We start from the raw sequence: 18,720 nt of genomic DNA, 5'->3' as shown, positions 1-18,720 counted from the left end.
AAAATACTGTAAATGGTGTAGTTAAGATATAGCACATGTATACAGATGACAAAACATGCTTTAATTTCATCCAGACAAACTGTTCAAAAAGACCCACCTCTAAGGAGGCTAAAACTGTGCTCTCAATTTTAACGTTTCTAAGCAGATAAGGTCACGCAGAGGCAGTATCTGGACATGAAATGTCTTTCAGTCACAAAGCCAAAGATTTAGGTTTGCAATCCTTTTAGATTCATTACTGTATAGTAAATATATTGCATGGAAAATTAGCAACTCCAAAAAAGTGATACATAAAGCTACTTCTGAAAAAGCTAAATTTAAATTAAAGCTGAAGGAACAGAGCAGCTAAACACCTAGGAATTTTCTATTCAGAATAATTAACTGCATACGGCCATCAAAAGTCATCACCTACTAAGAAACTCTGACTAACGATTTTGGTTGGCGTGAAAAATGTCCTTTGAAACACCACAGAGACATTCACAAGTTCGCAAGCTTCAAAACGCAGTTTGTCTCTTGCCTAAAGAAACGTCAACATCTTTACTCACTGATTAAAATTGCTGATTCCGAATTTTGCATTGTGAGTTTCAAGGGTCTGCTATTCCAATTAGTGGTTATCAGAAGAAACTTATATATGCAATATGCAATATATATGACAAATTACCTCCTCATTTCCTCCTGTTCTTATTTATACAGTAATTGCAACACATTCACAAAGTTACCAGCAAGAAAATGTAGTGTGTAGCAGGTACACTGACATTATATTGCTCAGACTGGTTATACAGAATAGTGCTACAGTATGTTCCTTGTGTTGTTTTACATTTGTCATCTTCAGGGTGGACCAACAGGCGCTCTAGTGTGAATTTCACAGCCTAGTAGCATGTGTGATCACCACTGGAAACAATGTGAGCTGTACATCTGTACTGCTTTGTGTTACAGGTTCTGTCTTGTAGCATTTTGTTCTGTTCCTCTCATACAGTCCCTGTACATCCTGGATAAGCATGTGCCTCTGTTCTCTGGTCTCTGAGCCCTAGATGTCACATGTCATCCCACAAATGCCCAGTGGGGCTGAATTCGTGCAAGCAGGATCTGTGGCATCAATCACTGTCTCATCTCTTGATGTGCCCCTGTACAGCAGTAATGAGCACAGAGGAAGGGCAGCAGGTAAGGACCTGGGAGCAAGCACAGTAAGGATAAAGGCAGTGTTGCCATCAATCTCTACAAGTGCAGTTCTTTAGTGACCAGACATTCCTGCCCAGAACATCGCACCTAGACCTCTTCACCCTTAATCTGCTGTGCACATCCTAGTTACCTGTCAGTTTGTACCACTGATCTTTTATTTTTATCAGAGTATTAAGAAAGAATATAACAAGATTCCCTACAGTGTTGTATGTACATATTTTAATGAGACCTTTTGTTCTGAATAAAATTAATTTAGTTAGTACTTACAAAACACTTTCCTAAGGAGGGAGTTTGTGCAAGTTAAAAGGGGTCTGAAAATGTGTAGCCAAGATTGTTGTGGTTGCTCTGCAAAAGTTGGTATATATTGAAAGTTCTTATAAAAATCCTAGCATATGAAACAATTTGTGTAAAACCTTACTGCTGGCAAAACATAAACCCCCATGAGAGATTCTTATTTTGCATATATTTTTTTACATGTATTCATCACACAGTAAAATATGTTTTGTAAATAACCTTCTTCAGCCATACCCTGTGGAAAGCCAGAATGTTTCTGTTTTTTTTTTTAACTTGACCCCTTAATTACCTGACGGAACCCACTTGCATGGTCAAGTTGAAGTCTTTCAATTGTTCTTAAGAAACTGGAGATGTAAAGACTGGAGGACTGGAGGCGAGCACCTCTGCATTATTCTTATGCTAGAAAAAAATGTATATTGTTGAAGTAATAGTTGCTGCCATTTAATCAGAAACATTTAGCTTTCTATTGTGTAATTAAATGACAAGAAAAGCTGATGAAAAAGTTTACATTTTCCTAAAGGAAAGATAGGATAAGATCAAACAGTATCTTTTCTAGTTGATAAAGCAACATCCAGTAAATAGTGAGGAAGCCGTTTCTAGTGGATTATTCCATGTTACTCCAATCTAGAAAGTTTGTCTGACATGGGAAGTGACAGCTACACAGCCCCTTGACTGGTCGAGCTGAATTGGAGTCATTGATGAGGGCAGAGATGCCTGAATCTGGAGTAAAAAGTTCAGGCAATGCCCTGTTACACTGGAACACAAACTAAAATATTCAGCGTTACACTTAGTACAGTATGATTGCTTTACCAGTTGAAGAAAACCATGTCAATTTAAGATAAACTGTATTTTCTGGAACCCTACGATTCACTCTAGACAGAACTGTAGGCTATTAATTACGCAACCAGACACTGAATAATTGCCTGACTTTGCAAAGGGCTTACCTTGAAGCCTCACTTGTCTGCTGGGCCTGGCTTTTTAAAAACACTGCTTTGTGTTGGCCGAAAGGCCATGTTGATCTTCATGGCGTCTTCCTGGAAACAGATGTCGGCTATGGTACATTTGCAGCGTTAGAACAGAGCTGTTTTAAAATTCAGAGTTCTGGACTCTTTTTGCTTTGTAATGTTTGGGATTCAGATCTGTTCCATTGAGTCTGAAGAGAATTTATGGCTAGGGACAGGATGAAAGCTTCATTTCTGTTGATTCTCTACTGTTTTGTACCCTGATAATGAGAAACTTCTGTTTTTGTAACAAACGCAGCTTCATAAAACTCCCCTCTGGCCATGACACATCATTAGTTTTTATTTTGCTTTGGACTTTACAGAGCATCAAGGCGCCAGTATTTGGCAGTTTTTGGATCTGTGCTTAGAAGTCCAGGGTTCAACCTATCTCAAATTAACTTCCATTATATCCTAAGTCACAAAATCCAAGCTGAGAAGAGAAGCCCAAGACTGAAACATCAAATTACTACCTCGGTATTAAAGAAGCCCACCATATGAAAATGAGCAAATACTCAAAACAGCAAAATTCACTCATTACCTCACAGTGCTTCTGTGTCTGTAGTGTATTACATGACAGTCTTGCGTCAGGCCATGCAGGAGGGAAAGCCACCAGGTGCAGATGTGTTTGTACAGTATGTACTCTCCAGTGTTAAGCTCTGAAGGAGAAATTCCGTGTCTATTACTATTATTTATCACATTATAAGAAATGGATTTTCACAACAAAATTTAATCTGGTGGTAGATGATCAATAAATCCAAATACTGTATACACTGGGGAGAAGATAATCCACAAATTTCCTCATTCACAAATGTATTTTGGTCATAATGATTGCCTACTGGCATTTGCATAGACATTTAAAAAGCTTTACATTTATTTTGATTGCTTATTTGTGTTTAACACAATCTTTTTTATTGTTTGGGAATTTAACCAGGAATGTTTGGTTGGCAAACAAGAGGGACGTCCAATGAACCCAGGGTGCTGCACTAGACACCTCTGTGTAGTGTCTCGACTGAGTATTATGTCTGTACCTTTTTTAACGATTTATAAATCTTGACAAGTTTAGATACTTGTAATTCACTGTACGTGTTGACAAGGTCAAGATGACTCTGCTTCTATTCCGTACAACGAGGATGGATCCTCGAGGATGCTGTACTGCGAGCTAAACACCACAGACACAAACACTGCAGGCTTGAACGCAATGGAAAAGACTGTTGTTGGTGTTGCTCCAGCAACAAACCATGCCAGTTGCTCTTTAAGGATAACAATGGGGAAGGAAGAACCGATACTTCAAGGCTACAGAAGGGAGTAAGTTGGTGTGACAACTTGTCGTATCAAACGGTATGAAAGAAATCAAGCTCTTCAGTTGACCCAGACTACAGTATTGTTTTCTTGATTGATAAACTTATGTCTGTACTTCTATGTTCATGTCATGCCTGATTTCTTTTGTGCTTTCTTTTCCACGGTGCAGAAGGGTTAACCAATCTTCATTTATAAAAACATATTCTTTTAGTAGTGTTGTAGAACACATAGAAAATAAAAGTGTCCTTTTGTATAAAACATCATATTCTTCCTATGTTTCCAGTTCTTCTTTACACCTAAAATATGTTTCCATATGAAAATACATCAAAGTGAAGGGCTTGTGATAGAAACTCTGTAGGGAATCTATCTAGGTTTTAAAAGACCTTCTAGATCACTCATAAACACTCCTGGCCCTGGAGAGCACAGCAGGTTTTATATGCAAATAAACATCTGCACTGAGCAAAGACCCAGTAGCAGTGGTCAGATAGACCTGTTAAGTGAACGACTGTTCTGAATCAAGTCATTAAGTGTCCAAGGTGGAATGAAAACCAGACGATACAGCATCTCTCCAGGATCAGGTGTGAAACTCAAAGCTTATGCAGACATTCTACTGTTTGTGTTTCTAAACTACTGTCTGTTACTCTTCTATACAACAACTTGCAGGGTTTTTAAGTCATAATATTTTGCTTTGGAAGTTTGGGATTTAGGTTACATCCCGAACTGACCAGCTGTTTTTAAGATGGATACTTTCTTAATATATGGACGAGAGCTACTTGTATGCTGGAGTCTGATAGAATGACATTCCACTGTCAAACTATGCTCATTCTCACTCTCTTGTTCATTAAAGAGCAGAGAAACTGTAGGTGCTTGCTAGTTGTCCAGTTGTGTAGTGGAGCCAGAGGATCAGGATTAAACTAACCACACCCCAAGTCCCAATAAAACGATCAATGTTTAATACTGTAAATTGATGTAAAAGGGGAATTATCCCGAAGATAATTCTGCCAAATGTTTAATTAGTTTGAGTTAACATTATAATTTAATCTGGAGGTAGATAACTATAGTTTGCTGAAGTTTTCTCTGAAGGAGAAATTCCCTGTCTATGACTTTTATTTATCCCATTATAAGAAATTGATTTTCACAGCAAAATTAAATCTGTTAGTGGATAACTATAGTTTCCTTGCGAATTTCACACTTTTAGGCATGGCACAGCACTCCATTTCATACTGTTTCATTCTATTCATGTGTGATACTATGATTTTATAATGGTTTAGTAGAGTTGCGTATGGTGCTTGTGTGATGTTTTCATGGACTGTGCATCTACTGTATATCTTGGTGCTCTTGTGCTTACAGCAGTTTATACTGGACTGAAAGCCATAAATGGCTGACCATAAATACAGAGAAACACCTTAAAAAGATCAACAGTGTAACATACAGTAATTCATCTCAGTAGGCATTAAATAAGAGAAATGAGTGTGTTAAGTCTCATACAATAATCAATTAAGCTTTTTATTATTCATACTGCTAAAATATAAAGTGTAGTGTGAACAATCTTGAAGCAACAATGAAATCACGTTTAACAGCCAAATATTACATAGTTGTCGATTTGAAATAAGCAAGTTGTGTCACAAACAAAAGGAATCCATAGGCTTGGAAAGGAAGACAAATTCCAATACTGAGGCATTTACATTTCCATTCCACACTTCTCTGTGATCACCTGCTCCAGCAAACCCAGCTGCAGTAATTACAAGTCAGTGGTATATTTTTTTGCAAACTCCCATGGCCTGTTCATTTCACATTTACCTTTTCAAACCAACAAGAGGGCTTGAGAACACTTCCAGTGAATGCCACACACATAGATATTTATACGATGTGCAAGCATTGTTCTGCTGGGGCATCAAAAACTCATTTAAAAAGGAAAGGCTTCTAGAAGAGCTTTTTTAATGAATTTACCCACAATCTCTTACTTTCTAATTCACTTAATTTCATAAACAAGACTTTAAAAGCATTCCTAGAACTATAAATCCCCTCTATGTGAGATACGAGAGCCATGAGTCATGGCCACTTCCTTGGGGAACTGTAGAAGTATATACTGTACACCAGCCACAGTAGCCCATATGTGTACAGAACAAGGGCTGGACTAAGAGCCAGGGTCTGCAAAATTGCTGGAGCACCGCAGCACCAAGGCTGGACTGAGAGCCAGGGTCTGCAAAGAGCTGGAGCACTGCAGCACCAAGGCTGGACTGAGAGCCAGGGTCTGCAAAGGGAAAAACCTCACCACACATGAGTCATTAGCAGGTTCTGTTGAGGTACTGTAACCCAAGACAGAGAGCTCCTGATTTTCAAAAATTGTTAGGAGTGCTAATGAGTAAAACCATTTCTGAAACATTCACTATTTTTACTGTTGGCCAGACTGAGGTAACTTGTATTTACTTTTGTCTTTCCTTCTAATCTAGCCTTGGAGATGAAATTTACCACAAGTTCTACAAACACTGTTCCAACTGCAATTCTGGAGGAAATATTTCCAAAGATCAGTACAACAGTTTTAGTATCATTAATGGCTCATTGTGGTCTGCCTCTGCTTTCTAAAGGTTGCTGTTTTTAAACCACAACTTAAAAAAGTGGCTTCCATCCTAATGTAATAATCTTGGGCCTGTTTCTGATCTTCAGTTTCTATTTAAATGTACAGTGTAAAGAAAGTGGTCTCGAATCTGCTAAACAGATATTTACAAATACGCTATAATAATAGTTTTGCTCTATTTTTGTACTGAGATATCAGTGCCCACATCAGATATAGCAAGGGCTGGACTATTTTAGTGTACTTTTCTTTGGAACCTCTGAATTATTATATGTCATATTATTTCACGATTGGAACTTGTGCAAAATGCTTGCTGCCAGAGATTTAATAAGAACCAAAACAATTGAGCATTACCATGTTAATGGTACACTGCCACTGGCTTCCTTCTTGATTCTGGAGTGTGTTAAAATCCTGGTTCCATCCATTTTCTAACCACTTCTTCCAGTTCAGCGGCGTGGGTACAATCCCGCTTGTGAGATATTAAGTTCTACAGGTCCACACACTGATACCTAAAAATCTATTGATCCAATGTGTTCTCAGTCTGCCTTTCAGAATCCTTCCCTGCTCAGGGTCCAAATGTGCACAGAAAAACAGTGTTTAGCTGAGCACTGACATTTAACCCCCCACAGTGACAAAATAATCTACCACCCTTTGTACGGTTTAAAAAAAAGCCAGAGTCATATTTTTACAGGCTGGATTTCACAATACTGAGAATTATTATCTTAAATGATTAGTACTACATATTAATATATATAGATGTTTTTATGTTTATGTATACTGTAGTTTGTATATGCATATTTTCCTTTCAGAACACTTTGTTATATGTTTTGCACTATTCTTTTCATTTCTATATCTTCAAAGTGATTGATTTTGTGAAAGATTCTCTATAAAAACAAACATGGATTTTTACGTAAAAACATTTTTAAGATCCAATTGATCTTAGTTTTGAGCTTTGATGACATTGCTCAATAGTAAAACCATTACTAACTCCAGAAGTACCAGTAGTAACAGCAGTATAACCGATACTAAATCTGAACCTACAGATCACACTGCCGACCGTACTAACTGTACTAAATTTTAAATTTGGTCAGAACAGTTTCAATATCATCCAAACTATATTAACATTTAGTATATTTTTTACAGGAGGGCTCCTGTGGTTGGTGCGGTATAAACTCCAGCCAAAAACTAAAAAGTATAGCTTTTTTATGCCCTATCTACGTGTTTATTGTTAATTACAACTATACAGTATATTGGAAAATCGATTGATGAATGGTTAAACTTCTGTTGTTGTAAGATTTTGTGTTTCTTAGCTGGGATACCTTTTTTTCTCCTAAGTGCCTTGAAATGTCATGAAATGAGCTATGTAACATAAAGGTTTTTATGATTTTCAATGACAGTGATTTCCAAAATCTAACAAAAGAACCAAGGAAATAACTCACAAGTCATTTCCCACCCCTCTAGGCCACTATAAAACTTTCTAAAGTGTTCATTTTGAGGTCGTTATCTTTGGACCTGATGGTGGAATAGTGACTTAAATCCCCTATTCACACATTGTGTTATTTGTAATCTTTTCTGTGACTGTTTCAGTGTCATAAAATGTATTGCTCTAGCTGAGAATTGTGACAATTTTAGCACCTGTGTGCAAAGAAGTCCATTATGTGAGTTCTTTTAGAATTGAGGGCAAAAAAGAATTTTAGCACAACTGTATTACATTTTTTACATGAAAAATGTATATGCGAATGCTATCATTCACTATGATAGCAGAGTCATCACATAGAGCATACTGTATCCTCCACAGGAAACAAAATATGTAATTTCTCCTTGACCTGGTCACCACCAAATCATCGTTAGAGGGAAGTACTGTATATGTATGGTCAACCTGACAACAGAAACACCATTGTTTGCCCATGTGGTGTTTGCATCCAATAAATTTAAGTTAAAATTTTTGGACTGACCTAGGATTAAGTGGCTTTGTGAGTGAGCAATTTCAGAATCCAATTTGTTGCCATGCCACTTGGCTGAGGGAACAACAGCCTGGCCTTGAGGATGAGGCCATTGTAACAGTTTTACACACCTCCACTAGGAGGAGAATCAAGCAGCTGTTGAATTTATTGAGCAAAGTCACTGAGCCAAGAGATAGCTTCTGGTCGAGCGATGAATGGGCAGTCATGTTGCTGCCTCCTGTCAGTATCCAGGCCAAGAGAAGCTTCAGGAGAAAAGCCTCGAACACCAAGTCACCTTAGGAGCTGCTGAATGTTGAATTGGAACGTCAGGAAGTCCTAACTGAGAAAAGGGAACGCAGAACCCAGATTTATACATTGCTGGACACAGTTAAGGGTTTGGTTTTGCTCTCTCACTTCAGTTATATACTCATAAAAGCAATTTTTTTTCCCTGAAAAGGGTGACAACAACTAAGTCACTTTTACCCCAGCTGTTTGAAATTATAATAATTCCTGACATAATTTCCCGAAAGCTATATATACACATCACAATTGTCCATCCTACTGTATCTCCACCTTTGGACCTGCCTTGTGATAAACCTTTTGCTCTGAATTCGGGTTCCAGCCCCCTCATCAAGGGGCTTAAGCCAAATGACTATACCTATACACTGTACCTATAGCTACAGTATACTACCTAAACTATACCTATACAGTATTCCTAAACACTCGATACACATCACATTCTCAAACGTATCTAATTCGTGGCTGTCATTATTCCTTGTGAACGCCTATTTGGGGCGAAAGAGAACAGCAGTCATTAACAAATGTAACTCTAGAACCGGAATCGCAGCACAAGAGCTGAAAATCGTTTTGCTCAATTTTTTGTGTTGTCATTGAACCACGACACAGATGCCAGTGAAACATGAAGAAAATACGTAGAAACCCATCTGATCCAAGTGTTTACTGTATTTGAGCTTTTATTAAGATAAAGTAAATATGGAAACCTCTTTAACTGTTACTACAGCATTTGCGAGTAATATTAGATATTTTCTCACTGAGCCCAGACGACATTCGGTGACACAATCCAATTTAGGAAAAAAAAATAATACCATCTTACACTAATATTTGGTGTAAAGCAAATTATCCCGATAAAAGCAGATGATGTGATGAACAAATACTGGTAAAGAACATTGTAAAATGTACAAAAATGATTTGGTCCTTTCAATCATAAGCAAACATTCGCATAACATGACACTGGCTGTATAATAAAGGAACTGTATTTTCAATAACGTTTTGTAGAGTATAGAAAATAAAAGGCATTCAATTTGTCTGAACTTGCCCATTCCACTCTGCTGGTGGGACTACAGATAATATCACAGGCCTTTTATTATCTTAAAAATTGTGTCTTATCACAATTTTTGTTTCCTCCTCAAATACCAAAACTATTTTTTTCAACAGAATCAGATACAGGACGCTCAACAAAGAGCACAACTGTACATATTTACATTTCTTTTATGTTTTTTTTACCCACTAAATTGTGTACAATATGTTGTAGGAAATAAACAGTAAAGCAGTTATATGGTATTTTCTTTCTGACAACAGTAACAATTTTTAACAATTCCTTATGTTTTGTTTATTATAATATGATTTTGTGTCAACAAACCACAAATGAGTTCCAGTGCCTTTCTTTTTTTTATCAAAAAATAAAAACATCTTAATACTGATCACTTTTATCTCACATTAACTTTAAACAACTTGAGCAGAACTTTGCCTCTATTTTAGGTGAATCTCAAAAGCACTGTGTGTCAATATTTTAAAAAGAGCTAAGTGTCTGAACTGAAACCATCTATGAATGAGGCCTAGGCAATGGGTGAAAGGAATTTTTTTCATCCCTCTGCTTCTCTATCACATCACAACAATAAGGCTACCAACTATGTATGGCCTAAAACCAGGATGTCACTGGGGGTGGGGTAGGGAGTGTAGGAATACAGAAGGGCCAGGTTCTGTATTCAAGAGTTGGGGCAGTCTAGGGTAATTTGGTTGAGGGTGACAAGACAGCACGAAGGGGGCCATTTCTCTATAATGATGACTCCTGTTCTATGAACTCCTCGGTTCATACGCAGATACGCACACCTGATAAAGAGTACAGACGCCACACTGCGAGGGTGTTGTTGTGGTGCCTCATTACTGCTCAGCCTGTGGGCAAGCACACGTGCGCCTTGAAAATGGTACAAAAACAGGCAGCCATTCAAAAGGACAAACACACGCTGGTGGGGATTCCAGGACATGTCACCTAAAATCATGTCTGCCCTAGGAAAATCAGGACAGTTGGTAGCCTTCAATAAAGAGATCTTCACTGACATCAGTTTTGCCCAATATGTACCTAATATTAATACTGTAACACTCTCTTCCTCTGCATTGTTTCACGCTTCACCGTTGAAGTCCTTTGCATATTCCTCCCTTCTGTCCGTCGTTCTAGTGTTCGTTATTGCAGCCCATCCTCCAGTTCAGTGAAAGCATCTTAATGCATAGCAGCACCCCACTGGGTCACACTGTCATGAGGCTACTGGCTGATGCTGGGGGTGATCGTTGGGGCAGCCGTCCCTCGGTGCTGGCTCTTCCTCTTTTTGTTGCCAGCTTTGCCTTCTTTGCTTTTGCTTTTGCCAGTTTCTTTATTGTCTTTATTCCCCCGCTCGTCCTTCTTCTCGTTTTTGTTCGTTACCCTGTCTGAAAACACAAAGAAACGCTCCCGTCAGAACGCGGTGACATCTGAACTGCAGGAACAACCTGGTTTGACCTCCTGTACAAACAACTATCAGTCCCCAGGCCTGCAGCGGGAACTGATGTGGCTGGAGACTGAAGAGGATAGGCACCTGCTCAAAATACAGGTTGAGCCTAAGACCCGGACATTGCTAGCTTCAGCCTGGATCGTGTTGCCAGCTGACTACATCAAGGATACCCCAAGAGGCGATGCACAACTGGTCGAGCATCTCCAGGGTAGGCAAAGCATTAGTAATACAGGATTGTACCCAAAATCATGTCTGCCCTAGGAAAATCAGGACAGTTGGTAGCCTTACAGAGATCTGATCTTCACTGACATAAGTTTTGCCCAATATGTACTTAATATTAACACCGTAACACCCTCTCTTCTGCATTGTTCCACGCTTCACCGTTGGTAGGCTTGCATTGAAATCAGCCAGCAAACTGCCACTCCTTCATCTGCTGAAGCCTCCCTGTGCATAAGTCACTGAGGCACTGGTAACTTTCCAAATGGCAAGTGGCCTTGCGAGTGGGGTGTAAGAGGAGCGTGTCTGCCTATCTCCTGACTGGGTAAGGGAGCTGTGCCGAGAGTTTTAAACTATATATAATATCAAAATCATTGGAAATTACACATTTTTTAAAAGAAAAGATGGCCAGAAGGAATAACATTCAATGTTTTCATGCGTTCACATTTAAAAATTTTAACATTTCCTTAGTAATTATAGAAATGAGGTTAAATGGGTAACATCAGCTGCCAGTTTTTTTTAATAAGAGTGAAACTTCATCAGGCTGTTGGTCCCTTTTCTGGCGTCTCTAATTATATATAAACTGCAGCACCACCTATTGAACAATGAAAGTTACAGCATACTTGTTTAATAGGACCTGCCCTCAACATTCTGTACGTCTGCACTATGTTCACAGTTTATAACAAACGGAAGCACTAATATATTTAGATTAAGATCACTCTATTGGACATAAACAATTTCTTGCATTAGGAATTTTTCTTTTCGCATATATCCATGTTTCTTAAGAAAGGACACTAAATGATTCCCTTTCCTGCTTTCCTGAACTTTAGTGCAGAGAATGGGAAGATCAGGCAGCAGAAATGAAGTCAATTTTTAGAGTTTGCTTTTTTAAGGTAAATTTTCACAGGTAAAAGATAAATCACGTAAAAAGGAAACAAACTTGGTAATCTGTTGGTTTTACCACCTTGGAAATTACATAGGATTGAAACTTGGAGTAATTTATTTGCACAAGGAATAGTGGGTGTCTAAAACAACTACCCAGCCATGTTGTTGAAGCTGACAATGTGGTATCAATGAGCTACGAGCAACTAAACAAGGTCTCCTTGTCTCCTTGGTCTCCTTGTATGCAGCTCTTATGTCCTTTATTTGGGTTTTAAATAAACATGTAGCCCTGCAGTTAGGTTTCTTTCTGCTTTCTATGCATTCACAGCTAGTGAAAACTCAATTCTGCCCCAGCTCTCTTCAGCTCTGCCTTTGTCTCAGTTGTCTATACACTCTTAAGTGGCTAACTGGCTTGGCAGCAAAACACAAACACTCATTAGAACGGTCTCAAGTGCCTGAAACATGATAAAAAACAGTGACAAAACCATAGGTACTTCTTATGGTCCACTTGCTTAGACTAAAAATCTGTGCACCCTGAAAAAGGTTTATGTCCTCAGTGTTGTGAATTACAATAGCTAGCGTTCCTAGGAAACAGAATCAACAGCTGAATGAGCTGGAGAATCTCCTAATCACCTCATTCTTGTACTGCACACCAACAGCACTGATAGCACCAGTATCAGCTCCTAGGTAATATTTCCCACCTTGCACAATAATTATGAATTATGCTGTCTGACAGAGTGGACATGACCATCTACTGTAGATATAATGCAGATCTCGAACATATCACTTTTATGTTCTTATTTTCAGAAAAACATGTTCTTGGCTATTGCGTTACTAGGAACAGAATGCTTAACAGTTGGAAATATTTCTTGTATTTAAGATAACATCAACATTTTGAAAGTTAAATCTTTCTACCTCATTTGAGTCCACTTGCATGCATGTTTTATAAGAACACAAGAAAGATTACAAATGAGGCCATTCTTCCCAACCAGCCTCTTGTTTTCGGATTTAAATTCACTTCCTTCAATTTCCTCTTGTGCCCTCAGGTTTGTGTTTCACTCTTGACAATGAAGAACCAAAGGTGGAGACTACGTGGAAATGCATTATTATTGCTGTAAATATGAAAGGCAGCAAAAGTACAAAAGTATAGTCTTTACAATTTGGACAGCATCAGCAGGTTATAAAACCTAAAATGAATTGGAAGGATAGTCTTGTCCCTGTGAAAATGTTTTTTATTACCAAGCATGCTGTGAATAATGAAACCAAACACACACATTGTGATAAATCTAGGCTCCCTTGATATTTACAAGTGGAATATATTTTGTTTTAATGTAATAAGTCTAAGAGGTTTATTTTGGTGGTAAGGGTTTTTGTTTTACCAGTTACTTGCACTGACAATCGGCAATGTATAGTATGTACTCAAGGGACTCAAGTTAAAATTTAGACTCTTTAAACAAAGTCTTAAAAGGAAATAGGGATTCCTTCACATAATGATAACTGCATACCAAGAGTCATCACATTCCCCTTCCTGGAAACTCATGTATTGATTTCTGTAAAAGGCAAATCACTGATATTGTGAATTTCATTTTCTACACAGCTCACGAAACTTGAACACCCTAACTTTTATTTTTATTTTATTATTTTAATTCTAATAAGATAAGATCACTTTATTAGCCATATGCAAATTCTTGCATTAGGAATCTGTCTTTTCACATACCCCAGCTTGCTCTCCTTGAGACACACAGGCACACAGGTGGGGAGAGAGAAGCTTGGGGTCAGAGAGCACAGGGTCAGCCATTTATACGGCACCCCTGGAGCAGTTGGGGTTAAGGGCTTTGCTCAGGGGCCCAACGGAGTAGGATTCCTCTGCCGGCCACAGGATTTGAACCAGCAACCTTTGAGCCACACAACTCCACCCTAACTAATGGTCATTAACTAACATTGCCCCCTGTTAGTATTATATATAAAACGCAAAATTCTACTTACAGTATAACAAATCAAAGAAACTGTTGATTCATGACCCCACCGTACAATAATTATTCTCTGTTTTATACAGCTGCAGTAAATGGGAGCAAGTAAATTTCAGATAAGAGTGGCTTTTTTTCCTTGATCTTGATCACCTTATTTGGAAGTGTTGGAACAATAGTACTGTATGGTATTAGTATGGTGCTCGCCCCAACTGCTAGTCTGTGGGCCATTCACCTACCACTGCTTCACCCAGCTGCTACTCAGCACCAGATGTCATGGACACTGATTTGACAGGAGACCTGAATCACCTGGAGACTATTAACTATCTCTCCTGGTTCAGGTGGTTCAGGGATATTTAAGGGCTGCTTTGACTCTGCTCAGGATTTTGTTATAGAGATCTGTTCCTGAACTTGCCAACCTTTTTTCCTACAAGTCTCTAGTATGTTTTTCACCCGTGTTTTGTTGGATTCCTAATTTCTGCTTTGTATCAACCTCATTCCAATATCGGTCCTTGGCATCTACAAGGTGTTTGAACCCTGGCTTGCTTTGACCTTGTTTTATCAGATTTCCTCCTAGTCAGTGAGTCCCTAACTAGCTGCAGCACCAAACCACCTGCTCAGCTTACTAAGTTCCCCTGCCACAAGCAGCATAATTAACTTTACTGTTAAATTATTATGACCTCAACTTATTACAAAACACAGAGTGAACACTGGCAGGCAAATCCTAGTGCCAGCATCCTTAGGAATGGACTATAGCATAAATACAGGAAAAGAGGAAAAGATGGAAGAACTGTAAGGCAAGAACAGGAAGAAATGAGGTACAGATGTCATCACCTTACCAGCAGAAGCTATACTGTGAAAGAGCTCCTGTTTTCAATAAGACTTGAAAGAAATTTCTATCAGGGTAATCTGATCTGAAAGAGTAACAGACTCTAACCTTTTATTATAGAAGACAGCTTGGTGTCTTATTTATTTAGAAGTTCTGATTTCCTTTACTATAGGCCAAAAAATGTCTTAATTTGTTATCTCTTTGTTAAAATAGAGAGATTGGTTCCCATTCATATATGAGAAGTCTGATTAGACAGTGTTGATCGACGCTTACTTTGCTTTTGTGTGTCAGAAGACAGGCGACATCATGTACTGTGCCAGTAAAAATGAAAGAGAGTACTTTGCCTCTGCCATCTCCCAGCATTTCCCCATCACTGAAAGTCACACAGCCCACAGGCGGGCAAACCAGCTCTGTGCATGGAAAGGCATGTCATCTGACACTTCAAGTTCACAATGCCTTTCATGCTCCAGTGGGTTAGTGGTACTGTAACAGGGCCTACACCAAATGAGCCCTGTTATAGATGTGAAAATTAGTTTAATGTTAATGAAAATGTGTGTTAAAATGTGTGGCATGAATGTGTTAAAATATCTGTGCTTCAGTAAGGGATGCTTTTGTCATGAGGGACAAATTATTAAATTTATCGCTTCTACTTTATCTTTATTCAATACATGGTACAAATCAAAATTAAATGCTAAACGCCATTTTAAGCAAATTCAATTAATAATAGGTTAAAATAAGTCTTAAGCATTTTTTTTTGTCATGGGACTTAGTCAGATGAGTTAAATTCTATCTCTGAGCAAACGCCTTTTTTAAACAAAAAAGGAGAAATGTTGAAGTTCTAAGCATGGGGCATTTGTAAAAAGGCAAAGGCAACTAAATCACTTGTGTTATACAAGCATTGCCACACTATGCTTTTAAAACAGACTGGTGTGCCAATTACAGGGATTTATTAGAGAGATCTGCAATTCAACATCTGAACGTGAGTTTATTTTGCTTGACTGGGAAAAGAAGAAACTACCACAAAGTATGCTTGGGTCAAGCAAGTAGCCACCTATACACAGTACTTTTTTCTAGTGAATTCTTTGTGCTTTCTCTTTAACCCTTTCATGTACTGCACCTTCATATAGGAAGAGATTGACAAAAAAGTTAAAACATAATGCTGGTAACTTTGCTTAGGCTGAACTTCAGGCACATAATTGGTGGAATTTATAGGAAAACTAGACGGGACACTGTATGTGTCGTGGGCTTTGCCATGACTCTAATCGTTCTGAAAATTGCTTTGTAATGAGAATGCTGTCTTCCCCTTCAAAAACAGTTTATGACATCCAACACTATATATTTTTTTTTTTACTTTTGAAAAGTCTGAAACCATCACTTATTTTCTTTTTATTATGGAGTGATCAAACGACATTGACATTTATATTTATATTTACAGTACCGTTGCGCACTCTGAGATGTAACAGCTATGTTAAAGTTATATATTAAACAACATTAGAGTGCACAAGAAGCTTTTGCCTGTGCATTAATCTATTACAAACCTCACCAAACTGGAACTGCCAAAGGAAAAAAAAAATTCAGCCCATTAATATAATCCAAGAACTTGCACACTAGGACTCTCTACAAAAACGAGCAGCAGTAAGAGCTAAATGCTGCATCTAACATGATGAATTACAGCGGTGCTAACTGGTGGAGCGATAGGGGTCTGAATTAAAGTGCTGGAATATTTCTGACCACCTGTAAACCACTGGGCACAAGGTTCTCTAATAACCCATACTGGGCAGCAGCAATATGAGGAGGTGGTGGGTGTGGAGGATCACGTTTCCGTGACAACGGCAACAACACTCACACTATCTGCGTGGAAGAAAGGCCTGGCCATCCACTTGCGTATCTTGCCATGAAAACTCTATGGATAGTGACAGTGGAACTGTCCATAGGGTCCCCATGAGTCGACACCAACTCGGCGACACTCATTCCATCCCCATCCTATACAGTACATTGTGCTTGTATATTGCCATATTACGTTTTAAGATGGTGCATATTGAGTAAATTAGATTTTACATTATAAAGTCAATTACTTTATATCACTTGCTGGCACAATTTGACTCTCCGTTTCTGTTCAAAGACTTATTTGCCAAGTTATTTGCAATATCCAACAAAGGCAGTTTCTGAAATCATTTCTTAGAAATACTGTATTTGGTTGTTTTTTAAATGTATACATGCTCTTTTATTATTGTAATCCAGCTAAATACCACTATCAATCAGTAACAGCTTTTTGTTAGCTAAAATCTACATAAACCTTTCAAAGAAATGAAGAGATTTGGATACCCGTACTATAAACGAACAACCAAATACACATAAGCACAAACCGTATGTACCTTAAGTAGTTTATGAAACTGTCACTACATCATGTTACTGCAAAATTTAACAAAATGTTTGCACAAAATGTATGTGTCAGACAAAAAATAAACCTTCTTGTCTGGCTTGTCTTCAGTAAGAATAATCTCAGCAAGTATTGATTTGTGATGGTGCTCTAATTCCTAAGGAAGAAATTTAAGTAGGTAATCAGACATGTGCTGTTTCAAATTCCCCTCAAGCTGCTAAGTTTAGAAATCTGGCAAGCTTCATAACATTTTTATGGGGCAGTTTATAATATTTCACTGTTAATTATTCCTCTGAATCCTAAGTAGAATTCTTTCCAGAAAGCAGGCGTCAAGCTATGTAAATTTACTTCTCATTTCTCAAACAGTGCTGTCATAGCCTGTCAAGCCACGAGCCCACTCCTTTCTGAATAATTACAAGCAAGGCCTTCTCACATTGAGGTTATTCAACAGGGAAATAAAACATTCTTCAAGCATTATTTTTAGAATGTTACTTTTTAGGGCTCTTCAATTGAAAGAATCAGATTTTTTTGGTGAAATTTTGCATTAGCAAATAACTGCTGAAACAGGTTTAGATCTCACTCCTAATTTATTTTTATAATATATATAATATATACTTTATCTTTTTTATAAGATTACCAGCCCCACTAGCTGCCCTTAGAAATGTGGCACATAAGTTGGATCCTGACAGGAGGATGACCTATTGCTGGAGTGTCGCATAAAAACACACATCTCTACACTGGAGACAGGTATATAAATTCTTGACAAAATCTGGATGCATCATATTAGGAGGGCAGAAATAAAGCATGACAAAAAATTCCCTTAAGAGAGAATAAATGTTATTAAGGCTTCAACACAGGGTCTCACTAGTATATTTTATCGAGCCTATAATAAATTACATAAAAATGTTATACATCCTCTTAGAGTTATGGCTGTGTCTGCCACAAGGGGATAATAATAATATAAAAAAGAAGAAGTAGACTAGTTATGTAGCAGAACCCACAGAGACAAGGGGATGAATCATGCATCAGGAACTAACACGTAGATTCAGGACCTAAGTTTTTGTCTTATCTGATTAATGGAGCTCAAGGAATTTAAGAAACTTGTTAAGGTGCTGTGCAGTCGGTTGATTAGAGAAACAGGGCTTGACCGAAGAATCTCCTGGTAACAAAGACCAACTAGGAACACAGGAGCACAGAATACACAAAAGCTGTAGTTTTAATGTTCTCATAATGGCCAATCAAACCACCATTGACATGTGTTGGTGACAAACTAGTGAATATTGTATTAAAAAATTATAGAAATCAATTTAATTTGTCTTAGAAGGCTATTTTTCTTTAATTGTATTTTTATTCATATTGTCTTGATGATGTC

At 38.0% G+C, this 18,720-nt stretch overlaps 1 protein-coding gene across 1 annotated transcript in view; it reads right to left on the bottom strand.

The window, feature by feature from the left end:
• Nucleotides 1-9,238: 9,238 nt before the first annotated feature.
• Nucleotides 9,239-18,720, bottom strand: part of rspo1 (R-spondin 1) — a 57,218-nt gene continuing 47,736 nt past the window's right edge. Inside the window, exon 6 of the mRNA XM_006631524.3 lies at nucleotides 9,239-11,012. Coding sequence (XP_006631587.1) covers nucleotides 10,849-11,012 — 164 coding nt within the window. The 3' untranslated portion in view covers nucleotides 9,239-10,848. The remainder of the gene's footprint in view (nucleotides 11,013-18,720) is intronic.

This window comes from Lepisosteus oculatus, chromosome 11 (genome assembly GCF_040954835.1).
Source record: "Lepisosteus oculatus isolate fLepOcu1 chromosome 11, fLepOcu1.hap2, whole genome shotgun sequence".
In the NCBI taxonomy this organism is placed as follows: domain Eukaryota; kingdom Metazoa; phylum Chordata; class Actinopteri; order Semionotiformes; family Lepisosteidae; genus Lepisosteus; species Lepisosteus oculatus.
Note: the sequence above shows the minus strand (reverse complement) of the source record. Positions and strands in the feature narration are given on the sequence as shown.